Below are 27,901 nucleotides of genomic sequence, written 5' to 3'. Positions count from 1 at the left end.
GAAGCTAGAGCTTATCTCAGCTGCATTCGGGCGGAGGGAATCCACGCAGTCACGGGAAGAACATGCAAACTCCACACAGAAAGATCCAGAGATTGAACTCAGGACCTTCGTATTGTGAGGGACATGCACTAACCCCTGTGCTACCGTGTTGCCCTAATGAGCTGTTTATTGGATACATATTCTTTAGTAATCCTTGGCTAAAAAGGGTTTGCCTGTTTTGAAAAAAATCTGCAAAGAATATTACACAATGTAAGGTAAATATTATATTACTTATGATGCAAAAACGTTCAAAGTAGAATAATTAAAAATTATCCACAACATTGATAACCCTTGCTTTAACTGTTAAACAAGGTAAAGACAATGCTTTCTCTAACATTCAGGAATATCAAGGTTGCTATAATTTACAAGCTGGATTGTTTCCCGGATGTCTAAATCAGGACAGACTTAAATCGTGACTGTGGCATTGCCTTTGGAACCACCACAAAGAACATGGGTGATGGCTGGGCTGAGACCAGGAAAACCACGACCTCCGTACAAGAAGCAATGGCCCATCATTCACCCTGCCATCAGGAAAAGCTCACTCTCCACCATCACAGCTGAGTTGGCAGGCACCAAGTGATCAGACTGACCCTCAAAAAGCTTAGTGATTGCGCCATTTCCTATTTGGAAAAAAATAATGTATTGTAGCCTGTGATGACGACAGATTTTTAGTCTTAAGGGACACTCAAGCTTTTGTGATTTTGGATAACATCAGACCATCTGCCCTGTAGGGTGAATTTGTGGACCAGAAATAGACAATTAAGAGTGAAAAGTTTAAGTTTGTTTTCGCTCTTTCAAACACAACCATTTTAATCTTCATTTGGTTTTCCTGGCTGCGACGTGACCAGATCGTTGCTTCAAGATTCGCAGCGAAGACAACACAAATTCCTTCCCTGTCAACAACACCTGTAAATATCAACTCTGTTTCTTTGTCACTGCCTGCAGAATGACTCCAAGGCCTACAGACTTTAACACACACATCATGGACTATGGCATTGGCTTCATACTGTATCCACACATACCCCCACTCCCAGGGACGTGCACATGATTATAGAGGGGCAGGGGATCAAAGTCGGAAAAGGGCAGGAATTATTTTTTTGGTCCTTTACACAATATGGAAATTAATGTAAAATTAAATTTGCTAATAGGAAGCTAACTACTTAGCTGTGTGTCATTTGTAGGTAAAAGTGATTGCCATTTCTTTTGTGTCAACAAATTATGGTCATAATGAGTTAATTTACATTATCATAGGCTTGGAAGACATGAAAAGCAACAACACACTGGTTTATTATTAGGCTATTTTTTGTTAAAGATAAGCACTTTAATATTGAACATTGAACAGTGCAACATGAACTTTGAAAAAAAAATACAAAAATAAATACCCAAATGGAAAAAACTTAAATGTGAAAATCTGTCCTTCTTCCCTTAACTTGATGAAAACACCATCAAGTTGTAACTTATGGTCTATCTCACTTAATGCTCAGACTAAACAACTGAAACGCAATACAGGGCCAAAAATATTGACCAGGGGCCAGTAGAGGGCTGTATCCTTTCTTTTTTTTGGCTTTGGGCTGCAGGCATAATCAACATGAATCAAGTTTAAATACAGATGGCAATATTCCTAACAGATAACCTACATCTTATATCCCCAGAATGCTGAAATTATTATTATTATTATTAATAATAATAATAATTATTATTATTATAATTATTATCATTATCATTGTTCTTCTTATTATTATTGTTATTATTATCATTATTATAATTATTATTTTGTTAACCCACACAGTAATAGCAAAGTCACAATAACCTTATATCTAAAACTCTACTGTGAGAGAAATGTGATCCGCCGTAAACGTGCATTTTATTTTGAAAATTAACCCGGTGTTTTATTTTGTACATTACTTCCTGTCCCGCACGATCCACTCTGCTCTGTGCGGACTTGATGTGCCGTGCTCAATTGATGCGCCGTGCTCCGACGTCCGGCAAAAACAGAAGCTGACACATTGACTAATAGAATAATACAGCGTTTTTTCTGAAATATTACCCATATTAGATGCTGAATAAGTGGACGGCGACTAGACCATAACTCACAGGTTCAAGTTGCTCCACTGTCACGTCTGAGTAACCCTGGCTGCAGCCCGCAGATCGAGGAGGGGCTAAACATTTAAAGGCCTACTGAAATGAATTGTTTTTATTTAAACGGGGATAGCAGATCTATTCTATGTGTCATACTTGATCATTTCGCGATATTGCCATATTTTTGCTGAAAGGATTTAGTATAGAACAACGACGATAAAGATTGCAACTTTTGGTATCTGATAAAAAAAAGGCTTGCACCTACCGGAAGTAGCGTGACGTAGTCAGTTGAACATATACGCAAAGTTCCCTATTTACAATGATGGCCGCATGAAGTGAGAGAGATTCGGACCGAGAATGCGACAATTTCCCCATTAATTTGAGCGAGGATGAAAGATTTGTGGATGAGTAAAGTGCAAGTGAAGGACTAGTGGGGAGTTGAAGCTATTCAGATAGGGAAGATGCTGTGAGAGCCGGGGGTGACCTGATATTCAGCTGCGAATGACTACAACAGTAAATAAACACAAGACCTATATATACTCTATTAGCCACAACACAACCAGGCTTATATTTAATATGCCACAAATTAATCCTGCATAAAAACACCTATGTGTTTGTTATGCTAGCTCCTAGCTCCTCTGCTAGCTCCTAGCTCCATAGAACACGCCAATACAATTCAAACACCTGATCAACACACACAATCACTCAGCCCAAAAGACCGTTCACCTAACCCAAGGTTCATAAAGCTTATATATTTAAAAAAAAGTTACGTACGTGACGCGCACGTACGGTCAAGCGATCAAATGTTTGGAAGCGCAGCTGCTACTCACGGTACCTGGTATTCAGCTGGGAATGACTAAAACAGTAAATAAACAAAAGACATATATATAGTCTATTAGCCACAACACAACCAGGCTTATATTTAATATGCCACAAATTAATCCTGCATAAAAACACCTACGTGTTTGTTATGCTAGCTCCTAGCTCCTCTGCTAGCTCCTAGCTCCATAGAACACGCCAATACAATTCAAACACCTGATCAACACACACAATCACTCAGCCCAAAAGACCGTTCACCTAACCCAAGGTTCATAAAGCTTATATATTTGAAAAAAAGTTACGTACGTGACGCGCACGTACGGTCAAGCGATCAAATGTTTGGAAGCCAAAGCTGCATACTCACGGTAGCACGTCTGCGTCTTTGTCATCCAAATCAAAGTAATCCTGGTAAGAGTCTGTGTTGTCCCAGTTCTCTACAGGCGTCTGTGTAACGAAGTCAAAGGCCTCCTGGTTAGAGTCTCTGTTATCCGAGTTCTTCCATCTTGACTGCATCTTTCGGGAATGTAAACAAAGAAGCGCCGGCTGTGTACGTGTTGCTGCTGACTTCCCTCGCAAAATAGACGCTTCACACCGACAACTTTTTCTTTGCTTGCTCAGCTTCTTTCTCCATAATGCAATGAACATAATTGCAACAGATTCACCAACACAGATGTCCAGAATACACCCAGAATGAGATGAAAACAGCTATTTCGTATTGGCTTCAATGTGGAAGGTATACCCGTGTTCCCCGGGCTACGTCACGCGCATACGTCATCCTCAGAGGCGTTTCGAACCGGAAGTTTAGCGGCAAATTTAAAATTGCACTTTATAAGTTAACCCGGCCGTATTGGCATGTGTTGCAATGTTAAGATTTCATCATTGATATATAAACTATCAGACTGCGTGGTCGGTAGTAGTGGGTTTCAGTAGGCCTTTAATGGACATGTTAAAGTAAACATCTTGTTAGCAAACTTTATATACTCTGAACCAAGACGTTGAGTAATCGCTTGACATACATGGCTGACAATAACTGATAGTCTGCTTTGCCAGTCCAAATGCATTCGCTGTGTGTCCATAGTCTTTCCTAGTCGGCCAGGTAATACAAAGCACACGCTACCTTTTTTATCACATCCACGGGAGCCAGCATTCTCGTTGTCTCTCCTTCGACAAATGGACAAAGTTTTTCGGTAGGTAGAATCACAGCTGAACTGGACACAAAACACACTCATTGACAAACATATCCCACCAGGCTGCCGTTCTTCCAGGGCTTATCCAAAACCGTCGCTCAACATTGCTGTGTTGCATTTGAAATAGCTGCAATCACGCGTTTCCTTTTCGTAAGATATTCATGTGTGATTTCTACGAGCGTCTGTACATTTAGAAGAAGGAGAAACACGGGCATGTTTGTATGACTCGCCGAGTTACAAAACGGGTTGTTATGAAGCTGTGTGGGGCGCGTTCTTTCTGACGTCACTTCCTGTGTGGGGCGCGATCTTTCTGACGTAACTTGGTCTCCAAACTCAGTTGTAAACGATCAATGAGTCCATACAAAGCTAAGAGCCGGAGATTCAAGAAATACATGGCACACTTACCTGTGTAAAAAATTATCCAAGGAGGGGGACCTTAAACGATGGTTTAGTATGGCTGACACGGTGCTTAGGATAAATAATTATTTGTTTAAGGAATTATCCGGCTCATTGTAGACATGGCCTAAGATAACATAGACAACTCAAGTGTAGCCCTCTTAATCACTTATTTTTCTTTTATCCTTGATCTTACCACCACACTGTTTGAACATGGACTCGTTGACCAATTGAACTCATCGGCTATTTTGCTATAAAGAGAGAGAACAATTCTTCATTGGGGTCACTTTTGCAGAAGCTTGTTTGTGGAGGCCCTGCTCGTGGTGTGTACATACCCAACCGACAATGCGTTTGCTGGATTGAGACAAGCGCTGTAATATTTCCCTGTGACACTTTTTTAATAAATACTTGGAAAAATCTTCCAGAAAACCCGACCTCTGACTGTTCAACAAAAGAACGCGGGTAGAGTCTAACACAATCTAGGATAAATGGTAAATGGTTGTACTTGTATAGTGCTTTTCTACCCCCTTTTTAAGGAGCCCAAAGCGCTTAAAGGATACTTTAACACCAACTATATACAATTTCTGTGTGACCATTTCTAAATAAATGATGTCAATCATCCCAACCAGCCTGATCCTTGGAGCTGTTGAATAAAATAACGTGGGCATTAAAGAGCAGAGATTTTGTATTAGATAGTGTAAACATAAAGCAGTGGCTCTGAATGAACATTGACTAACACATGCATGTATCTACTGTGGAATTAGTTTGACAGTTTAAATGAAACCAGGGTTGGATTTATGTTTTTTCCACAATAGAACCGAAGAGAAGCCAAATAGGGTTAGGTTTAAAATGCAAGGGAAAAAAGAGAAATATAATGGAGGGGAAGCAGTGTGTTTGTCATGGGGGAAGGGCTGCCGCAAGCCCAGAAGACTACGTCATCTGTCCTCTTTCAGGTCCGTAGTGCTGTGATAAGTGAGGCTGGCCCAACCGTTGCAAGCACACTGCATTCTTTCACTTGTGAAGCAACTCGGGCAACTCTTAAAATGTCTGGAAGAGGCAAAGGAGGCAAAGGTCTTGGAAAAGGAGGTGCAAAGCGTCACCGCAAAGTTCTCCGTGATAACATCCAGGGTATCACCAAGCCTGCAATCCGTCGTCTGGCTCGCCGTGGAGGGGTCAAGCGTATCTCTGGTTTGATCTATGAGGAGACTCGTGGTGTGTTGAAAGTATTCCTGGAGAACGTCATCCGTGATGCTGTCACCTACACCGAGCATGCCAAGAGGAAGACCGTGACTGCCATGGATGTGGTCTATGCCCTCAAGAGACAAGGCCGTACTCTGTATGGCTTCGGAGGCTAAACATTTCACTCAACCTTACAAACACAAAGGTCCTTTTAAGGACCACACACTCGTTCTACTGAGAATGTTCCTTTCAATGACTTACAACTGCTATACTATTGTATTTGATTACTATTTTGCAGTATATTTAGTTATGCACCACATAGTAACACAAAGCAAATGTGATTTATAAAGACCTTAAAAATGAATAGACTATGATTTTCACAAAAACTAGTCAGTAAGCTAGAAGGCCTTACTGAAAACAACTTGTGATCTGATTGGCTATCGTAACTGTCTGTCAAATGTTTGTGTCCGTTCAGTTACAGCGCACGGACGCCTGCATTGTTGATTCTGAAGGCTTTGGGCAGATTTGGTACAGCATGGCAACATAAGCTAGCTGGATTCTGATTGGATAAAAACTCTATACCCTAAAAACAAGCGATGCAAGGAGCATAATATGACATGAAGAGAATATGAATACTTTTAGATATTTAGGGAAAGTAAATTAAAAAATACTTTTATCTTTAATTATAATCATGATGGTGATTCCCTGGATATTATCACGCAGAACTTTGCGATGACGCAGAGAATGCCTTGCTGGGCTAGACGGCCCACCACTGCTGTTAAATAGAGGAGACATGGACATCAGCGTGGATCTACGGGAGCTTCATCTTTCAACTCACATGTAAGCAAATTCACCCTATGGTCAATTCCGGTCCTTCAAAATATATTTTCATGTATTACATATAGCTTATTATTCGCGCACTATCAACAAACGATGCACCGAACATTTGGCCATCTTAAATACAAATCGAAACCAGATATTTTGATGAAATATCAATTGCACATGAATGATGTAGCTTGCCCAAAGCTGAAGAAAAAAATCACATTCAGTCGCTTAGCGTTTACACATTTAAAAAGATCAGATTCTAATCGCATTCAGGACTACCACCTGATGTGGCCTGAATCTGATGCAAAAATATCAGATTTAAACACTTAGGAGCATTCTGGAATGCCCCTGATTTGTAAAAAATATATATATAGGTTCTAACACCTGTGTCACTTATCTATATAAAATTATTTGGTTTCCCCTATTTTTCCCATGAAATGTCCTAAATTTTGAAATTCAAATGTTGACAGTAAGGATTTGACCCCACATCTTAGCCCTCCCATTCAAGTATTCAAGGAACTTTATCGTCACACCAGCACACGTCACTTCATGTAAGACATTATGTAATGTCTCACTGAAAAAATATGTTTGCTGACATGGTCTACTCGTATAGCATATGATTATCTATATATATATATATATATATATATATATATATATATATATATATATATATATATATATATATATATATATATATATATATATATATATATATATATATATATATATATATATATATATATATATATATATATATATATATATATATATATATATATATATATATATATATATATATATATGGTTATACTAAAAACATAGTCCATTTGGTTTATTTCTTAGTTGTTGCTGCATTCTTAAAATCACATGTTAGAAGAAAGAAGTCCCATGTGATGGTGGGGGAAGGACTGCTGACTGAGGCCCGCCCAGACATATACTCAACTCTCCTCTCTTAGGTCCGCAATCATGCAATAGCTGCAAGCTCAGCCAGTCTTCCGGTTAGTCAGTCTTCATTATTGCTAGCTATCATAGAACATGTCTGGAAGAGGCAAAGGAGGTAAAGGCCTAGGGAAGGGAGGGGCCAAGCGTCATCGCAAAGTTCTGCGTGATAATATCCAGGGAATCACCAAGCCCGCTATCCGCCGCTTGGCTCGTCGCGGTGGGGTAAAGCGTATCTCCGGACTGATCTATGAGGAAACTCGCGGAGTGTTGAAGGTGTTCTTGGAGAATGTCATCCGTGATGCTGTCACCTACACTGAGCACGCCAAGAGGAAGACGGTGACTGCCATGGACGTAGTGTATGCCCTCAAGAGACAAGGTCGTACTCTGTACGGATTTGGAGGCTGAACTCTACACTACACTGTACAATCTTCTCAAAATCAACGGTCCTTTTAAGGGCCACGTACTATGTCTGCCGAGAGCCTATTTTCCAACTAATAAATGTGTATATATTTAATGCTTACTCATAAAAAACAAACAAGTGACTTAAGTATGTGACCGCTTAGAGCAGGGTTCGGGAACCTTTTTGGCTGAGAGAGCTATGAAAGCCAAATATTTTAAAATGTTTTTCCGTGAGAGCCATATAATATTTTTTAACACTAAATACAACTACATGCATGCATTTTTAAGTAAGACCAACATTTTTAGAGTATAATAAGTCTCTTATTCTTTTTAATAACATTGTTATTCTGAAGCTAACCCAATAATAAATAAAATACTACTTACCATAAATGTGACTTCTTGAACAGGTGGAGTAGAAAACGGATTGATGGATTATAATGCATTAAAATGTTTTATATTTCGACACTGTGATTACCAGCGGAATTATTCATTACTTATCGTGTTAAGCAATGTCAGCTAAGTTAAAGTTAAAGTTAAGTTAAAGTACCAATGATTGTCACACATTTATCTGAGAGCCAGATGCAGTCATCAAAACGGCCACCTATGGTTCGAGGGCCATAAATTCCCTACCCCTGGCTTAGAGCATATTTGCTGGCTCATCTCAAATAGTTTAATACAATGGACCCACTGTGTTTGAATCACTCTAGTTAAAATAGTTTTTGGATTTTCCAGATGACAATGGTGTGATTTTGATTTATTCCAGACATGCTTACCAATTTGCATAGAAACATCATGTGGTTATATTTACAGAATTCAGCATGTCAGAAGCGGTTTAGGAAGAAATGGGATTTATAATCCATTTTACCCCTTTGACTCCTGTCTGTTACAGGAAATTAATGTACACCATCATTTTACATGTTTAAATGTTTGACAACGGTCACTGGTTTGAATTTAGTTCAATGGATAATGACTACTACTCAGCATATAACCCCCATTTATAAAATGAATAAAATATTTGAAATGGAATATTAAGATTTAATCTGAATGATTTTTGAAAGCTTTTGTTTGTGTTGGTATATGTGTCCTCTTTGAAAGGCAGCGTGTTTTAGACCTTTTACTGTATATGTGTTCATTCTAAAGTAGGTGAGAAGAAGTGGATTTTATTTACAGGGTGTGTAAAGGTAACTCCCTATTTTAATCTATTTACATAATACAAATACACTGGGATTGCATGGTGGGTTCTCCAGAAGCCCGTAGGTTGTTTTGCTGTCTGAAATAAGTGTATGTACTTCAGAGAGAACTGGAGCCTATATGACATTTTGAATCAATCTCAGTTAAAGCTTTATTGTCTTTTAACTTACGTAATTAAAGGAAATGAAAAGTATTGTATACAAAACTACCCTATTTACATATATATCTTTATGTACATGACATAAAGCTAAATTTTAAGGCTTCTTAATTGCGTTCCATTATAAAATCTAGCAGCCACGCCCACATTTCTCTAACCGGTATCACGTGACTGTAAATGTCGCAGTCCCGCGAATTTTTGTTAGACCGCCTCCCAGTGCAAAATGATTTTAGCCAATCAACGAACGGCGTTGCCACAGTATGATTTGCATAACCCGCCTACAAGAGCACAACTCCCTCCTGGTGTGGTAATAATCTGTTGACAGTCAGCACAATGCCTGAACCAGCGAAGTCTGCGCCCAAGAAGGGCTCCAAAAAAGCCGTCACCAAGGCGGCCGGCAAGGGAAAAGGAAAGAGGAGAAAGACAAGGAAGGAGAGCTATGCTATCTACGTCTACAAAGTGCTGAAACAGGTCCACCCTGACACCGGCATCTCGTCCAAGGCCATGAGCATCATGAACTCGTTCGTCAACGACATCTTTGAGCGCATCGCATCTGAGGCGTCTCGTCTGGTTCACTACAACAAGAGATCCACCATCTCCTCCAGAGAGATTCAGACTGCGGTGCGTCTCCTACTGCCTGGTGAGCTGGCTAAGCATGCTGTGTCAGAGGGCACTAAAGCTGTCACCAAGTACACCAGCTCCAAGTAAAGTGCTCTAACAATGTCAGCACACAACGGCTCTTATAAGAGCCACTCACGTCTTCAAAAGAGAAAGTTGCAGATAATCTTGAATTGGATCCATCGACATTACATCATCACACAGCCTTCATTATATCTATCTATATATCTATCTATCTATTGAGAGAGAGAGAGATAGTTAAATATATATATATATATATAGATAGATATATATATAGATAGTCAGCAGTACTGCTGACTTATTGAGAATAAAGACATATTGGGATGAAGTGTTGATGATCTGATATCTAATGTTCCTGGTAATAAGCTGACCACAAAAAGGGTTGCTGCTCTTTGGCAGTCATCTTTAAATGATGGTGTTGAAGTGCATTTCAACTATGGGGTATCTCCAAATAGTTGACACTAAGAGTAGACATAAACTTGTTGTCTTGTAATACGCAACGACTCGTCTTAACTGCCGGTCATTTTCTTGCTTGGGCATTGAAAAGTAGTTCACACCAATTGCATTTTGTTTTGACAAGATTTCAATAATTATTTTATGCCATTCCCATTAATAATGAACATCTCAATTACCTACAGTGATTCTCAAAAGGCAATTACTCTAAGTACAGTGTTTCATTTTCCTATATGCAAACACTATTACTGTTTAAACTGTGGGTAATGTTAAAGTGGCCAAAATATCAGATATATTTGTTAAATAAAACTCCTGTCTTATTTTGATGCATACTTAGGCCTACTACGCTACTGTATACAATAGCGTACAATAATGTTGGTCATTATGGAGGTACTTGGAGAGTCAAGTTTTTTCCAAGGTGGTACTTGGAGAAAAAAGTTGGAGAACCACTATACGAAAGTATCAAAAGTATTGATATTTTGATTTGAGAATCGATATTAGAACATAAAGGTCTGGTAGCACCAGTACCGATATTTCGGTATCAATCCGCACATCACTAATAAATAACCATACTCTTACATGTGCGATTATGTTATTAATGACTTAGATGTTGTGTGCATGGAAAGTAAGTTTATTCCAAACAAACCATTTTAAAATTAAATGAGTATATAGCCTATTAGGAATGTCACAAAGCACATAGTGTATTCCATGCACTGAATTGTGGTGCCTACTGATCAGAAAATGAGTCAATATAAAGGCAGTCTGGTACTATCATCCATTCAAACGCTTCACATGGCATGTCTGTGATTGTGTCATAAACTGCACTTTGTATATTATTCACCCATCATGCATAAGGATGATCACAGTGCTGAACCGGTATATACATAGCAAGACAGCAGGAGGGTCCTGAAAAGCTGTCGAAGCAATAAAAAAAATGCAAGAAGACAATACAATATTGAGGTAGTGTGCTGTGCCCATGCAGTCACAAGCCAGCACATCTATTTAAACGGAATGTATTCTGTTTTTCAGACTTCAGAGTCCGCATTACTGTCCAACTGTTTCACACAACACTCCATTATGCACACATTTACACAGTCCTGTGTTCATATTATTTAACATATGCCCAAACATAAATTCAATAATAATTTGAACCCCATCTAATATTTACACACATGAGCATTGCACATCATGTTTCAGAGGTGTCCAGAAAAGCAGCTGAGATAGGCACCAGCACCCCCGCGACTCCAAAAAGGGACAAGCGGTAGAAAATAGATGGATGGATGGATGTATTTGATTCCCCAATAAAGGCGTACAATAGCCAGCAAGCATGTCATTTGATTGACTTTCCTTATAATTTATGTTTAAGATCAAAGGTTTCATGTCATTACCGAGTATAGGGTGTATGAAATTGCCCAGATGTATGATTCTTTAATAGGTAAAAATAGAAACATTTCCACACACAATAATACATTTATTATGACATAAAATAATACCTGTAAATCGAGACAGGCTGTATTGAAGCTGCATTAAAATTTACCAACGCCAGATGTCGCTGTAGAATTGGTATTGATGATTGGCTCAATTCTCAGTGTTCTCCTCCAATAGTTGTTTAGCACCAGGGCGCCTTCTTCTCAAACGAACCAATAAGCGCTCTAGGGTCTGAATAAAAGGGCAGCTCGCGGCAATAGAGCATATTTCTCATAATAAATCACAATGGCGAGAACCAAGCAGACAGCACGTAAGTCCACGGGCGGCAAAGCCCCCAGGAAGCAGCTGGCCACGAAGGCCGCCCGTAAAAGCGCACCAGCAACCGGCGGCGTGAAGAAACCTCACCGTTACAGGCCCGGCACCGTGGCTCTGAGGGAGATCCGTCGTTATCAGAAGTCCACCGAGCTGCTGATCCGCAAACTGCCCTTCCAGCGTCTGGTGAGGGAAATCGCTCAAGACTTCAAAACTGACCTGCGCTTCCAGAGCTCGGCTGTCATGGCGCTGCAGGAGTCCAGTGAGGCTTATTTGGTGGGTCTGTTCGAGGACACCAACTTGTGCGCCATTCACGCCAAGAGAGTGACCATCATGCCCAAAGATATCCAGCTTGCCCGACGCATTCGCGGCGAGAGAGCTTAAACTAGGAAGCCTTCTTGACCACAACGGCTCTTTTCAGAGCCACCACACTGTCTTCTAAACAAGTTTATCCAGAACAATTTGCTTGGGCAAAGTGGCGAAATCATTTGTATCCGACAGTTAAACCCTAAAATGTAATGCAGGCCATGACCAGTAGATGATGCTGTTTGATCACTTACTGTACAGCTCAAAGTCTGATAGTGATGGGATCGGCAGTACTGATGGGATCGGCAGTTCTTTTGAATGTACTGAATCACTAGAATCAGTTCCTTAAATTGATTCGTTCAAAAAATTCGTTCAGCGAATCCCCCCCCCCCCAAAAAAAAAGATTGGGGGCATAGGGACTCGCGTTAATCTAACAGTTGCAGTAGAAGGGATAATAATGATAATAATATGAATCAGAATTGATCCCCAAGGAGAAATTTATTTTTGTTACAATAACTGTGTAAATAATAGCCTATGTATGTGTACATTAGTTATTATTTTTATTTTAAATCTTCTCAAAACAGCCTGCTTACACTTTACCCCCCGCCCCTTCTTTCTGTCTCCTCTACTAGTCTACTCTCATTTTGTTTTCATGTGGCTTGTTTTCATGGGATCGGCAGTTCTTTTGACTATACGAATCACTACAATCAGTGACTGACAACGCCACACTGTGGCCAGTTCAGTACGTGTACCGAATCTCTTCTGCAGTTCTTTTGACAGTACGAATCACTACAATCAGTGACTGACAACGCCACACGGTGGCCATGCAGTTCAGTACGTGTACCGAATCTCTTCTGCAGTTCTTTTGACAGTACGAATCACTACAATCAGTGACTGACAACGCCACACGGTGGCCATGCAGTTCAGTACGTGTACCGAATCTCTTCTGCAGTTCTTTTGACAGTACGAATCACTACAATCAGTGACTGACAACGCCACACGGTGGCCATGCAGTTCAGTACGTGTACCGAATCACTTCTGCAGTTCTTTTGACAGTACGAATCACTAGAATCAGTGACTGACAACGCCACACTGTGGCCAGTTCAGTACGTGTACCGAATCTCTTCTGCAGTTCTTTTGACAGTACGAATCACTAGAATCAGTGACTGACAACGCCACACGGTGGCCATGGAGTTCAGTACGTGTACCGAATCTCTTCTGCAGTTCTTTTGACAGTACGAATCACTAGAATCAGTGACTGACAACGCCACACGGTGGCCATGCAGTTCAGTACGTGTACCGAATCTCTTCTGCAGTTCTTTTGACAGTACGAATCACTACAATCAGTGACTGACAACGCCACACGGTGGCCATGCAGTTCAGTACGTGTACCGAATCTCTTCTGCAGTTCTTTTGACAGTACGAATCACTACAATCAGTGACTGACAACGCCACACGGTGGCCATGCAGTTCAGTACGTGTACCGAATCACTTCTGCAGTTCTTTTGACAGTACGAATCACTAGAATCAGTGACTGACAACGCCACACTGTGGCCAGTTCAGTACGTGTACCGAATCTCTTCTGCAGTTCTTTTGACAGTACGAATCACTAGAATCAGTGACTGACAACGCCACACGGTGGCCATGGAGTTCAGTACGTGTACCGAATCTCTTCTGCAGTTCTTTTGACAGTACGAATCACTACAATCAGTGACTGACAACGCCACACGGTGGCCATGCAGTTCAGTACGTGTACCGAATCTCTTCTGCAGTTCTTTTGACAGTACGAATCACTAGAATCAGTGACTGACAACGCCACACGGTGGCCATGCAGTTCAGTACGTGTACCGAATCTCTTCTGCAGTTCTTTTGACAGTACGAATCACTAGAATCAGTGACTGACAAAGCCACACGGTGGCCATGCAGTTCAGTACGTGTACCGAATCTCTTCTGCAGTTCTTTTGACAGTACGAATCACTAGAATCAGTGACTGACAACGCCACACTGTGGCCGCAGTTCAGTACGTGTACCGAATCTCTTCTGCAGTTCTTTTGACAGTACGAATCACTACAATCAGTGACTGACAACGCCACACGGTGGCCATGCAGTTCAGTACGTGTACCGAATCTCTTCTGCAGTTCTTTTGACAGTACGAATCACTACAATCAGTGACTGACAACGCCACACGGTGGCCATGCAGTTCAGTACGTGTACCGAATCTCTTCTGCAGTTCTTTTGACAGTACGAATCACTACAATCAGTGACTGACAACGCCACACGGTGGCCATGCAGTTCAGTACGTGTACCGAATCACTTCTGCAGTTCTTTTGACAGTACGAATCACTAGAATCAGTGACTGACAACGCCACACTGTGGCCAGTTCAGTACGTGTACCGAATCTCTTCTGCAGTTCTTTTGACAGTACGAATCACTAGAATCAGTGACTGACAACGCCACACGGTGGCCATGGAGTTCAGTACGTGTACCGAATCTCTTCTGCAGTTCTTTTGACAGTACGAATCACTACAATCAGTGACTGACAACGCCACACGGTGGCCATGCAGTTCAGTACGTGTACCGAATCTCTTCTGCAGTTCTTTTGACAGTACGAATCACTAGAATCAGTGACTGACAACGCCACACGGTGGCCAAGCAGTTCAGTACGTGTACCGAATCTCTTCTGCAGTTCTTTTGACAGTACGAATCACTAGAATCAGTGACTGACAACGCCACACGGTGGCCAGTTCAGTACGTGTACCGAATCTCTTCTGCAGTTCTTTTGACAGTACGAATCACTAGAATCAGTGACTGACAACGCCACACTGTGGCCACAGTTCAGTACGTGTACCGAATCTCTTCTGCAGTTCTTTTGACAGTACGAATCACTACAATCAGTGACTGACAACGCCACACGGTGGCCATGCAGTTCAGTACGTGTACCGAATCTCTTCTGCAGTTCTTTTGACAGTACGAATCACTACAATCAGTGACTGACAACGCCACACGGTGGCCATGCAGTTCAGTACGTGTACCGAATCTCTTCTGCAGTTCTTTTGACAGTACGAATCACTACAATCAGTGACTGACAACGCCACACGGTGGCCATGCAGTTCAGTACGTGTACCGAATCACTTCTGCAGTTCTTTTGACAGTACGAATCACTACAATCAGTGACTGACAACGCCACACGGTGGCCAGTTCAGTACGTGTACCGAATCTCTTCTGCAGTTCTTTTGACAGTACGAATCACTAGAATCAGTGACTGACAACGCCACACTGTGGCCAGTTCAGTACGTGTACCGAATCTCTTCTGCAGTTCTTTTGACAGTACGAATCACTAGAATCAGTGACTGACAACGCCACACGGTGGCCATGCAGTTCAGTACGTGTACCGAATCTCTTCTGCAGTTCTTTTGACAGTACGAATCACTACAATCAGTGACTGACAACGCCACACGGTGGCCATGCAGTTCAGTACGTGTACCGAATCTCTTCTGCAGTTCTTTTGACAGTACGAATCACTAGAATCAGTGACTGACAACGCCACACGGTGGCCATGCAGTTCAGTACGTGTACCGAATCTCTTCTGCAGTTCTTTTGACAGTACGAATCACTAGAATCAGTGACTGACAACGCCACACGGTGGCCAGTTCAGTACGTGTACCGAATCTCTTCTGCAGTTCTTTTGACAGTACGAATCACTAGAATCAGTGACTGACAACGCCACACTGTGGCCGCAGTTCAGTACGTGTACCGAATCTCTTCTGCAGTTCTTTTGACAGTACGAATCACTACAATCAGTGACTGACAACGCCACACGGTGGCCATGCAGTTCAGTACGTGTACCGAATCTCTTCTGCAGTTCTTTTGACAGTACGAATCACTACAATCAGTGACTGACAACGCCACACGGTGGCCATGCAGTTCAGTACGTGTACCGAATCTCTTCTGCAGTTCTTTTGACAGTACGAATCACTACAATCAGTGACTGACAACGCCACACGGTGGCCATGCAGTTCAGTACGTGTACCGAATCACTTCTGCAGTTCTTTTGACAGTACGAATCACTACAATCAGTGACTGACAACGCCACACGGTGGCCAGTTCAGTACGTGTACCGAATCTCTTCTGCAGTTCTTTTGACAGTACGAATCACTAGAATCAGTGACTGACAACGCCACACTGTGGCCAGTTCAGTACGTGTACCGAATCTCTTCTGCAGTTCTTTTGACAGTACGAATCACTAGAATCAGTGACTGACAACGCCACACGGTGGCCATGCAGTTCAGTACGTGTACCGAATCTCTTCTGCAGTTCTTTTGACAGTACGAATCACTACAATCAGTGACTGACAACGCCACACGGTGGCCATGCAGTTCAGTACGTGTACCGAATCTCTTCTGCAGTTCTTTTGACAGTACGAATCACTAGAATCAGTGACTGACAACGCCACACGGTGGCCATGCAGTTCAGTACGTGTACCGAATCTCTTCTGCAGTTCTTTTGACAGTACGAATCACTAGAATCAGTGACTGACAACGCCACACGGTGGCCAGTTCAGTACGTGTACCGAATCTCTTCTGCAGTTCTTTTGACAGTACGAATCACTAGAATCAGTGACTGACAACGCCACACTGTGGCCGCAGTTCAGTACGTGTACCGAATCTCTTCTGCAGTTCTTTTGACAGTACGAATCACTACAATCAGTGACTGACAACGCCACACGGTGGCCATGCAGTTCAGTACGTGTACCGAATCTCTTCTGCAGTTCTTTTGACAGTACGAATCACTACAATCAGTGACTGACAACGCCACACGGTGGCCATGCAGTTCAGTACGTGTACCGAATCTCTTCTGCAGTTCTTTTGACAGTACGAATCAATACAATCAGTGACTGACAACGCCACACGGTGGCCATGCAGTTCAGTACGTGTACCGAATCACTTCTGCAGTTCTTTTGACAGTACGAATCACTACAATCAGTGACTGACAACGCCACACGGTGGCCAGTTCAGTACGTGTACCGAATCTCTTCTGCAGTTCTTTTGACAGTACGAATCACTACAATCAGTGACTGACAACGCCACACTGTGGCCAGTTCAGTACGTGTACCGAATCTCTTCTGCAGTTCTTTTGACAGTACGAATCACTAGAATCAGTGACTGACAACGCCACACGGTGGCCATGCAGTTCAGTACGTGTACCGAATCTCTTCTGCAGTTCTTTTGACAGTACGAATCACTAGAATCAGTGACTGACAACGCCACACGGTGGCCAGTTCAGTACGTGTACCGAATCTCTTCTGCAGTTCTTTTGACAGTACGAATCACTAGAATCAGTGACTGACAACCAGGGGCGGATTAAGAAATTTTGGCCCCCTGGGCCTGACATGGTCTTGGCCCCTCAACCCCCCGCGCGTGTGGGCGCACACACACGCACGCACTATGCAAGAAATACTGTATACTGTGAACAGACATGCACACTGTACTGTACAGAAGAGTGCACATACTGCACACACACTATTAGGTATACCACACAGACACTGACAAGCACAGGTTTCACACAGACACAGGGGGAGGGGATAAATGGCCTAAAAATAAACATTTTTGAAAATGATTACGCCCACTTCAGTGATGGTGCATTGGGTCATTTGAGAGATATTATGTATTGGAAGTTGGTAGCTATCATGAAATAAACCCCCCAACCCACCCAAAAAACTAAATCGGACATGATTTTTGCCCCCTTTTCCTCCCTTCTATCATTAAAAATAAAATAATATCTTAGGAAAACACATTGGCATAACGGCAGCTGTGCAGCAAATTGAGGCTCAAAGTCTGTATCTATTTGTGGTTAAGCTTGAGGAGAAGGAGAAAGGTAAAATGATAACATGCATCGGAGAGCACCACAAAGAAAGGTGTAGGCCAGTTCATGGTACAAGGGCTGCATGCAGGTCAAGATAGCCCATTTCCAAGAATGCTATAGTGGCTGGACAGGCACTGGACATGTCCTGAACTCAGTGTCAGACGTGGCTGCCGAATACTTGGATGAAGTGAAGCAGCTGACAGATCTCATGCTGCCCCATCTGAAGACTGTCCTGGCCAGGCAGAGGATGGATGAGGAGACCTTCCCAATGGACCCTGTCAGTGAACAGGCTAGTAACATTGATGGCACCCCTGTGCACAACATTGGGATGGAGAGACAATGTGGCAAGGTGGACTACAAACTGAAGAAGTTGGGCACACTGAACGCAGTCAATAGGTCAATAATTTTACAGAAGAGCCAGGAGCTTCAGAGGTTTCAAGGCAGCAGCACAAGCAAAAAGGGAGGTTGAACTCAACTGGAGTAAATTCATGAAGGCAAAATTCGAGAGTAGGGCAGATGAGAAACAAGAGATGGCTCAAAGAAAGGAGAGTAAGAGACTAGACATGCTGGACACACTGAAATCTTTTGATGGCCCCTTCACGATAGTGGGGAAGTTGAAAAGTTCCTTGTGGATGAAAGTCTGCACAAGAATGCAAAGCTGCAGAGAATGAAGCTTGAGGTTCAGTTTGCCAGAGAAAGCACCAAGCTTCTGCCTAAAGTCAATCCTATCTTCACAATCCAGGTGACACTTCCCAGAAATGGCAAAAGTGCAATTCTCCAAGGCATAATGGATACTTAGAATTTTATGGTGGTGGTAAGTATTCATGAAAACAGGTAGCCTAACATTAGTGAATGGGTGAATTCTGGAAATAACCTAAAAATCTTACACAGTGCACCTTTAAGCAAGGGGTTTCTTTCGTGCTTTCAATTTTGCAAAATCATCCACCACATCATTGAAGTCCAACTCTCTTGTCAGCTCACTCTCAATTGCCATTAGAGATAACGCATTTAATCTTTTCTGAGTCATTCTTGTGCGCAGCTCATTTTTTACTCTTGACAAAAGAGAGAATGAGCGTTCTCCCTCACAGTTACTGACCGGTAGAGTGAGAAAAATCTGTAGCGCAATGTATGTATTAGGAAACGTAGGCTGTAGTCCAAAATGTATTATTGTTTTGAGCAGTCCTGAAGGGGTCCTCTCCTCATCAGTGTTGTTGAGCTGTATAAAAGATTTGAACTGTATAAGCTCCTGTCCAAGACTTTCATTGAGGTCAGATGGGTATGATTCAGTGAGAATCTTGGCCTTGTGAAGGACTGAAGCATTGGACTCTGTATCCAAAGAGAAAAGGACACTGAACAAATTGTTCAGATGTTTGTAGGCCTCCAGACGGTGATTAAGGCTTGAACTCAGTTGATCAATAGAGGCAATAAATGTCTCTATTTGAAACAGTTGCCTTCCCTCAAGCACAACATCTGGGGATGCTGATTCATCAGCAAACTTTTTACGTTTCCTCGTCCGTTCAGCCCTGTAAGATGGGGTGCCACCCAACATGTTTAAGGCTTTCTGCTCAAAATGATCAAATAGATCTCTTTGGGAGAGAACAAAGGTGCGCAGAGATTCCAGCAATCTAACTGCTGTACCAAGGTCCATGTCTGCTTTTTGAAGTTGCAGACTTGTGGCCTGAAATCTGGACAGAACAGTGTCCCAAAAGCCTGCCATGAAGGCCATCTCAAGTGAATCCAGCTTCCGCACTAGACTGTCAGCTTCAGTTCGTGTGTCTCGTTTCTCTGTGTCATCAGTGGAAATAACCTGTAGTGCTGCTTTTATTTTACTGTAGTTCTGCCACAGTGCTTTGGTAGATTCTGCACGGCAACTCCAACGCGTGTTGGATAAAGCTTTAAGTGTGAGATCTATGTTGGAATTGCCAAATACCCTGTCCCATCGGTGTGTGGATGCAGTTGTGAAGTTGTAAATAGACTGAATCAAGTCAAAATACTTAGAGACTTCATTTCCACATCTGTCAATGCTGTTGACTCCCACCAAATTCAAAGAGTGAGCTGCACATGGAATATAGTGTATTAATGGGTTGCTTTTCTTTAAGTGAGCCTGCAACCCATTATACCTCCCTGACATGTTGCTGGCATTATCATAAGCCTGCCCCCTGCAATTTGACAGCTCTAACCCTAGATTTTCCAACACAGACATGACACAGTTAGCCAAACTTTCACCTGTATGGCTAGTAATGGGCTCAAAACCCACAAAGCGTTCAACAACACTGCCCTCTTTGCTAACAAAACGGAATATGAATGTCAATTGGTCCACATGAGATAAATCTGGGGTTGAATCCACAATGATAGAGTAGTATTTGCTTGCTTGCAGTTCATCTGCTATAGCCTGTTTGGTTTTTGCACCCATCAATTCAATGAATTCCTCACAAATGGTGGAGGACAGATATGAGGTATTACCTCGACCCATCTGCCCAAACTTTCTGATGTGATCCTTTAGAAAGGGATCAAATTCAGCCAGGACCTCCAGAATACCAAGGTAGTTCCCATTGAGAGGAGACCCTAACGATTCATTTTTACCCCTAAATGCAAGGCCCCTTTCTGCAAGGAATTTAATGACTGCAACAACTCTTTGTAACACCTGCCTCCAATAGCTGCTCTCTGCCTGAAACTGTTTGAACAGGTCTGCATCAACTGTGGCACCTTTGGCGCGGTTCAAGACTGCTTGCATGCAGGTTATGTTCTCAGCACTTCGCTCATGTTCACCAAATCTTTCTGAGTGTTTCCAATCACAATAGCCTGTCACAAAAGAATGCGTTTTTGGGGAAAACAGTTTGCATGCAAAGCAGTAAACATTACCAGTAGAGGGAGAGTACATCAGCCACTCTCTTTGTACTCGTTGTCCATTGGGCAAGTGTGAAGTAAAATGTTCATTGTTTAGGCATCGGGTTTTGCCTCCTAGCCCACTGTTCCTCACAGAAGCTGGATAATGGCTGTGACGGTTGTGAAATGATTTTGCACCTCTTTGAATAAGAACTTCCTTCATTGACTCAGTGAGGGTCTCAGCCCATTTAGCGGGATCACTAGGTAGAGTTGTCACTGTAGATGGTGTTGAAGAAAGATTCAGCTCATTTTCTATGCTGTCCAGAGGTGCAGTGACCTCACATTCATCCGAGCAACTGGCTACTGCTGAATTGGTTGAATCATAAGCATCAGAAGCATTTGGTTCAGTGTCTACACTTGTAGTGGTCTCAGGATCTTGGGAGCTACATGCTAGCTCAGGTGCATTGCTAACCTTAGCTGAATTTGCAGTAGCATTTATAGAATTGCTTTCAGCAGATGTCTTTGTACTGAAGAAGCTGGAGATATTTGGAACACTCTCAAGTAAAACTGATTCCTTTTTTTTCTTTTCTTGCTGAATTTTTTTTCTAGCTCCTCCACTTAAACGTTTATGATCCATATTTCCCTTCTTTCTTTGCACATTGGCTCTTTGCCTATCACAACAGATAAACCAACTATGTGTGTGTGTGTGTGTGTGTGTGTGTGTGTGTGTGTGTGTGTGTGTGTGTGTGAGTTTGTTTGTGTGTTTATGATCGGTGCTGCTTCCTTCAAGTGTGTGAGGTGATTTAGAAAACTAGCAACCCAGCATCAACACTCCAAAGCAGAGAATAACAGCTTACTAGCATAGACAATTGAGAGCAGAGAATCAACTGATTCGTCTGATAGACAGCAGGAGAGCAGAGTGGTCAGTGATGATCGAATCAAGAAAATGTCTAAATGGCAAGGGAACAGACTGATTTGTACTGAGGAGAAAGAGAGAGAGAGCCAATTACAGTGAAATATATTCCAAAAGAGCCAAGTGACTAGCTGAAGGCAGGGACAAATGCCTTGGAGTGACCAACAAGAGTGCAAAGTACCAAATGGCAAAATGTGGAAAGACCAACAGGCAGATCTGCTTTTACCTCTTATCTTCACAACCAAAAAGTTGCTAAATGATGTTTTCAGTCGCTAGCCAGGTATGGCCAAAAGACGCGAAATCTAGCGGCAAAGTCGGTCAATCACACTGACAGTGAAACAAATATTTTGAAAAGATAATAATTGTACACCTTTGTGCACTTTAGTCTTCTATCTAAATATTTTCACAAAGGACACCAAGGCAGCTTGCTAGCTATGATGGGAGCAACAATGTCTGATAGACAGCAGGAGAGCAGAGTGGTCAGTGATGATCCAATCAAGAAAATGTCTAAATGGCAAGGGAACAGACTGATTTGTACTGAGGAGAAAGAGAGAGCCAAGTACAGTTAAATATATTCCAGAGCCAAGTGACTAACTGAAGGCAAAGACAACAGCCAGATACCTTAGCAGAGACCAACAAGAATTCAAAGTACCTAATAGCAAGATGGCGAGACCAACACAATAAATTGTATTAGGATTTAATTTATTAACGTTAATCTTAACAGCCAAAAAGTTGCTGAATAATGTTTGTAGTCGCTAGCCAGGTATGCCCAAAACAAGAGTCGCTAAACCTAGCAGCAAAGTTGCTTAATTGCAACACACTCTAGGATTCAGGGGAATTAAGGATAATAAAGATATTAATTGTACAACTTTTTGTACTTTTTTTCTAGTTTTTTGAGTCGCCAGCCATGTATGGCCAAAAGTCGCTAATTGAATGCCAACGTTGCTTAATCGCCAACACACTGGGACTCACTGAAGGACTGACTGAATAAAAAAGATAATTAAGATAATTGTGTACTTTTCTCTTCTGATATTTTCTCTAAGGACCCCAAGCTATCTGCAAGCAGCAATAATGTCTGACAGACAGGAGAGCAGAGTGGTCAGTGATGAATGGCAAGGGAACAGGCTGATTTGTACTGAGGAGAAAGAGAGAGAGAGAGCCAATTACAGTGAAATATATTCCAAAAGAGCCAAGTGACTAGCTGAAGGCAGGGACAAATGCCTTGGAGTGACCAAGAAGAGTGCAAAGTACCAAATGGCAAAATGTGGGAAGACCAACAGGAAGATCTGCTTTTACCACTTATCTTCACAACCAAAAAGTCGCTAAATGATGTTTTTAGTCGCTAGCCAGGTATGGCCAAAAGACGCGAAATCTAGCGGCAAAGTCGGTCAATCACACAGTGAAACAAATAATTTTAAAAAGATAGTAATCGTACAATGTCTTGTACTTTTGTCTTCTTTCTTAATATTTCTCAAAGGACACCAAAATGTCGCTATCTGCAGGCAGCTTGCTAGCTATGATGGCAGCAACAATGTACCTTAGAGTGACTGACCAACAAGAGCTCAAAGTACCTAATGGCAAAATGTGGAGAGACAGACACAATAAATTGCATTAAGATGAAGAGAACTGTTGCTATTATTAATCTTAACATCAACCAGAAAGTCGCTAAATGTCACCAGCCAGGTATGGCCAAAAGTCGCTTAATTGGCCACACACAGTAACAGAGAAACTAACAAAAAAAAGATCATAAAGATAATAGTTGTACAACTGTGTGTACTTTTGTCTTCTTTCTAAATATTTTCCCAAAGGACACCAAAATGTTGCTATCTGCAGGCGGGAGCGTGCCTATGTTCCCCGGGTCCTATGTTCCCCGGGTCCTATGTTCCCCGGTTGTTCCTGGGTCTTTGTATGCGACCGGGGAACTTAGGACCCTTTTTCTAAAAAAGGGTCCTATGTTCCCTGCATTGTATCTGGCGAAATTGCGAAATTGTGCCCTGACCAAAACCATCCCTAAACCTAACCTGTCACAGGGCGTTGTGGAGCACTTTTTTTTGGCGAAATTGTGCCCTGACCAAAACTATCCCTAAACCTAACCTGTCACAGGGCGTTGTGGAGCACTTTTTTGGCGAAATTGTGCCCTGACCAAAACCATCCCTAAACCTAACCTGTCACAGGGCGTGCGGCAGCAGATAGAGCAACTCAAACGCGAACTTCCTTCCTTCGACAACTTAAACGCGTCTCTGTCATGCGTGTCTGCGTGCGTCTTACTTAGTCGCGCATTGGAAGCAGCGGGGAACATAGAACCCTTTTCTGGAAAAAGTGTTGTACGTTCCCCGCAGCGGGGAACATAGAACCCTTTTTTTTAAAAAGGGTCCTTAGTTCCCCGGTAGAGGGGAACATAGGACCCGGGTAACATAGGGACGGGGAACATAGGGATGACCCGCTGCAGGCAGCTTGCTAGCTATGATGGCAGCAACGATGTCTGCCAGACAGGAGAGAGTGGTCAGTGACGATCGAATCGAGAAAATGACAAAATGGGTCAAAGACCAAAAAGTTATTAACTGACAGCAGTGACAAATGTCAGACTGTAAACTTTCTCGAAAGAAAAGGACAAAATGGGAAGATGCTGATAATAACAGCAAAATGGAAAATATAAGAATTTCCAAGTAATGCTCAACTCAAGTGTGTGTGTGTGTGTGTGTGTGTGCGCGCGTTAAACTTCTTGTTGAATGATTTCAAATTATCTCTGAGTCTGAACTGAGGGAAAGGAAACCAAATTTTGAGCAGTCTCTCACGAGTTCAAAATACCAAATGAGGAGATTCTAAAAGAACAGACCGGTTTATGAAAGACTTGATGGGGGAGGGGCACAGCTAAGAATACTTGAGTGAGATTCTGTGATCCAAATTCGAGATAGAGCTTTTTGATAATGATAATTTGTCAGAGTAAGGTTGTGTAATCAAAATTTGAGAATGAGCTTTGTCAATCAATCAAGAATATTTGCATTAAGTTCTGTGATCAAAATTCAGAAACAACCTTTAATAATTGATAAAGAATATGTGAGTGAGGTTGTGTGATCCATCCAATTTGAGAATTAGCTTTGATAATAATGATTGAGAGCCTCTGGCCCTCTGTGGATCATGGCCGCGGGGCCAATTTTGCCTGGCCCCTTGGGGCCTCTGTGGGTCGTGGCCGCGGGGCCAAGTTGGCCTGGCCCCTTGGGGCCTCTGACCCTCTATGGATCGGGGCCAAGTTGGCCTGACCCCTCGGGGCCTCTGGCCCTCTATGGATCATGGCCGCGGGGCCAAGTTGGCCTGACCCCTTAGGACCTCAGGCCCTCTGTGGGTCGCGGCCGCGGGGCCAAGTTGACCTGGCCCCTTGGGGCCTCTTACCCTCTATGGATCGTGGCCGCGGGGCCAAGTTGACCTGGCCCCTTGGGGCCTCTGGCCTTCTGTGGCTCGCGGCCGCGGGGCCAAGTTGGCCTGGCCCTTTGGGGCCTCTGGCCTTCTGTGGGTCGTGGCCGCGGGGCCAAGTTGGCCTGGCCCCTTGGGGCCTCTGACCGTCTATGGATCGTGGCCGCGGGGCCAAGTTGACCTGGCCCCCTGGGGCCTCTGACCCTCTATGGATCGTGGCCGCGGGGCCAAGTTGGCCTGGCCCCTTGGGGCCTCTGACCGTCTATGGATCATGGCCGCGGGGCCATGTTGGCCTGGCCCCTTGGGGCCTCTGGCCCTCTGTGGGTCGCGGCCGCGGGGCCAAGTTGACCTGGCCCCTTGGGGCCTCTTACCCTCTATGGATCATGGCCGCGGGGCCAAGTTGGCCTGGCCCCTTGGGGCTTAAGATTATTATTTTTGCAAAAGTAGTTTTGCTTGGGTCGCGGCCGCGGGGCCAAGTTGGCCTGGCCCCTTGGGGCCTCTGGCCCCCTGGGCCTGGGCCCGGTAGGCCCGGTCATTAATCCACCTATGCTGACAACGCCACACTGTGGCCGCAGTTCAGTACGTGTACCGAATCACTTCTGCAGCAGCAGTACAGTTTAATTGCAAATCAGCATTATTATAATGATGATGATAGCTACTAAACATCAACAACAACAGTTGCAGTAGAATGGATAATAATAATAATAATAATAATGATAATAATAATAATATGAATCAGAATTGATCCCCAAGGAGGAATTTATTTTTGTTACAATAACTGTGTAAATAATAGCCTATGTATGTGTACATACATTAGTTATTATTTTTATTTTAAATCTTCTCAAAACAGCCTGCCCTACACGTTACCCTCCGCCCCTCCCCCTCGCGTCGCTGCTGCTCAGCCTGCACGGATTTTCTTTAACTTTATGTGTTGAGATAATGGGGACGTGTGTTTGTTTTCATGTGGCTTGAGTCAACATTAGCCGTTAGCTTGGAGAATGAATGGAGAACGGATGCCAATGGCATGAAACATATCCCCGCGACGGGGGGAGAATCACTCGCGGCATTGGGGCAAGCAGAGCAGAGAGCGAGAGCGTTGACGTTCACTGAGTGATTCATGTCGTTAATCCGCGGTGAACGAATAGTTCGCTCAGTCCCTCCCCCCGCCCTCTCATTGGCTGCGTCGTTCGCTGACGTCGAGGGTTCAGTGAGTCACAGAATGCGCCAGTTCCACTCATACCGGCATGGTCGCGGCGGAGCTCAACTGAACTGAGAAAGGAACGAATCAGTTCATGAAGTGATTCGGTTCAGTACGTTCACTCAAAAGATTCGTTCTTTCGAACGAATCGTTCGCGAACGACACAACACTAATCGGCAGTAGGGATGGGCGATACCACACTTTTAGGATTCGATACGATACCGATACTTTTTCTTGCATTTTCATCGATACCGATACCAATAATTTCTTATTGGCAATTTTTTGTCAGTCAAAAATATTATTACTATTGTTATTATTTAAAACAAATCACAAGACAAATACAGACCATTTATACCACATTTATTATGGTCACTATATAATAAAAGTAAAATTTAAATAAATAACATAAATATGAAAAATAAATTAAATATTATATATAATAATAACTATATATTACATATAATAATAATTAAATATTAGGGCTTTCTAATTAACAGTCAAATCCGAATTGCAAGAAGCTGCAGTTATTTTTTAAAGTTTGGGATATAATTAGCAATTAATGAAATATGAAATAGGCTAATGTTTTCGAAATGTAAGAAAATCATGTTACAGATTAAAACCAAAATCACATTCAATCATATATTCAAGATTTTCTTGGAAAAAAATAAAACTGTAATGCAAAGATGAAGAATCTCCAAATTGTATCTCTTTCTTATCTTGTTTTAAATACTCAAGCAATTTTCAACTAACAGTAAATTCCCCTGTGTGGAAATTATTTGAATTTAGGATAATCATTTAAAAAAAAAATTCAGTAAACATTACTAAAAAAAACAAAAAACAATGCCTGTTTTAAGTCAACAATTGGACAACACTGGATATGCCTGGCTGCATCGCTGTCGGCTGGCTGTGTGTGTGTTGCACGTTGACGACGCTCATTCGCTGTCTCCTGTCACGTGACTGGGCCAGCTCTATACTCTGCCAGGTACAGGGGTGTCCCAGCACATAGTAAGTTAAGTAAGTCATCAAAAACATCTGAAAGGGATGCTTGCACCCCCCACACGCCGTTTTTTTGGTTTATATCGATACTTTTTTCAGAAAAGTGATGCCAAATGAGTAGCGTGAGTATCGATATATCGATACCACAGGATCGATACGCACATCCCTAATCGGCAGTTCTTTTGACTGTACTGAATCACTAGAATCAGTTCCTTAAAATGATTCGTTCAAAAATGTGTTCACCGAATCCCCCCCCCAAAATAAAAAAATAGGAGGGGGGGGGCGTGCGTAGTACAGTACAGTGCAGACATTCACGGGAGAAGCAGCAAATAGGCGCCCAC

The 27,901-nt window shown here is 42.5% G+C and overlaps 3 protein-coding genes across 3 annotated transcripts in view; all 3 read left to right on the top strand.

The window, feature by feature from the left end:
* Positions 1-5,539: 5,539 nt before the first annotated feature.
* LOC133638501 (histone H4) lies at positions 5,540-6,058 on the top strand. Its single transcript, XM_062031171.1, has one exon. It carries the CDS (start codon positions 5,564-5,566, stop codon positions 5,873-5,875), a length of 312 nt encoding a protein of 103 aa, XP_061887155.1. The 5' UTR covers positions 5,540-5,563; the 3' UTR covers positions 5,876-6,058.
* Positions 6,059-7,562: 1,504 nt separating this feature from the next.
* Positions 7,563-27,901, top strand: part of zgc:163040 (uncharacterized protein LOC100038789 homolog) — a 30,281-nt gene continuing 9,942 nt past the window's right edge. The window contains 4 exon segments of the mRNA XM_062031166.1: positions 7,563-7,855; positions 8,161-8,175; positions 11,979-12,350; positions 20,063-20,073. Of these exon segments, the coding sequence (XP_061887150.1) occupies positions 7,563-7,855; positions 8,161-8,175; positions 11,979-12,350; positions 20,063-20,073 (691 nt within the window).
* Positions 9,550-10,064, top strand: LOC133638499 (histone H2B 1/2-like). Its single transcript, XM_062031169.1, has one exon. It carries the CDS (start codon positions 9,550-9,552, stop codon positions 9,922-9,924), a length of 375 nt encoding a protein of 124 aa, XP_061887153.1. The 3' UTR covers positions 9,925-10,064.

Source organism: Entelurus aequoreus, linkage group LG21 (assembly GCF_033978785.1).
Source record: "Entelurus aequoreus isolate RoL-2023_Sb linkage group LG21, RoL_Eaeq_v1.1, whole genome shotgun sequence".
NCBI classification, from domain to species: domain Eukaryota; kingdom Metazoa; phylum Chordata; class Actinopteri; order Syngnathiformes; family Syngnathidae; genus Entelurus; species Entelurus aequoreus.
The sequence above is the reverse complement of the archived record's forward strand: the minus strand, read 5'-3'. Positions and strand labels throughout refer to the sequence as shown.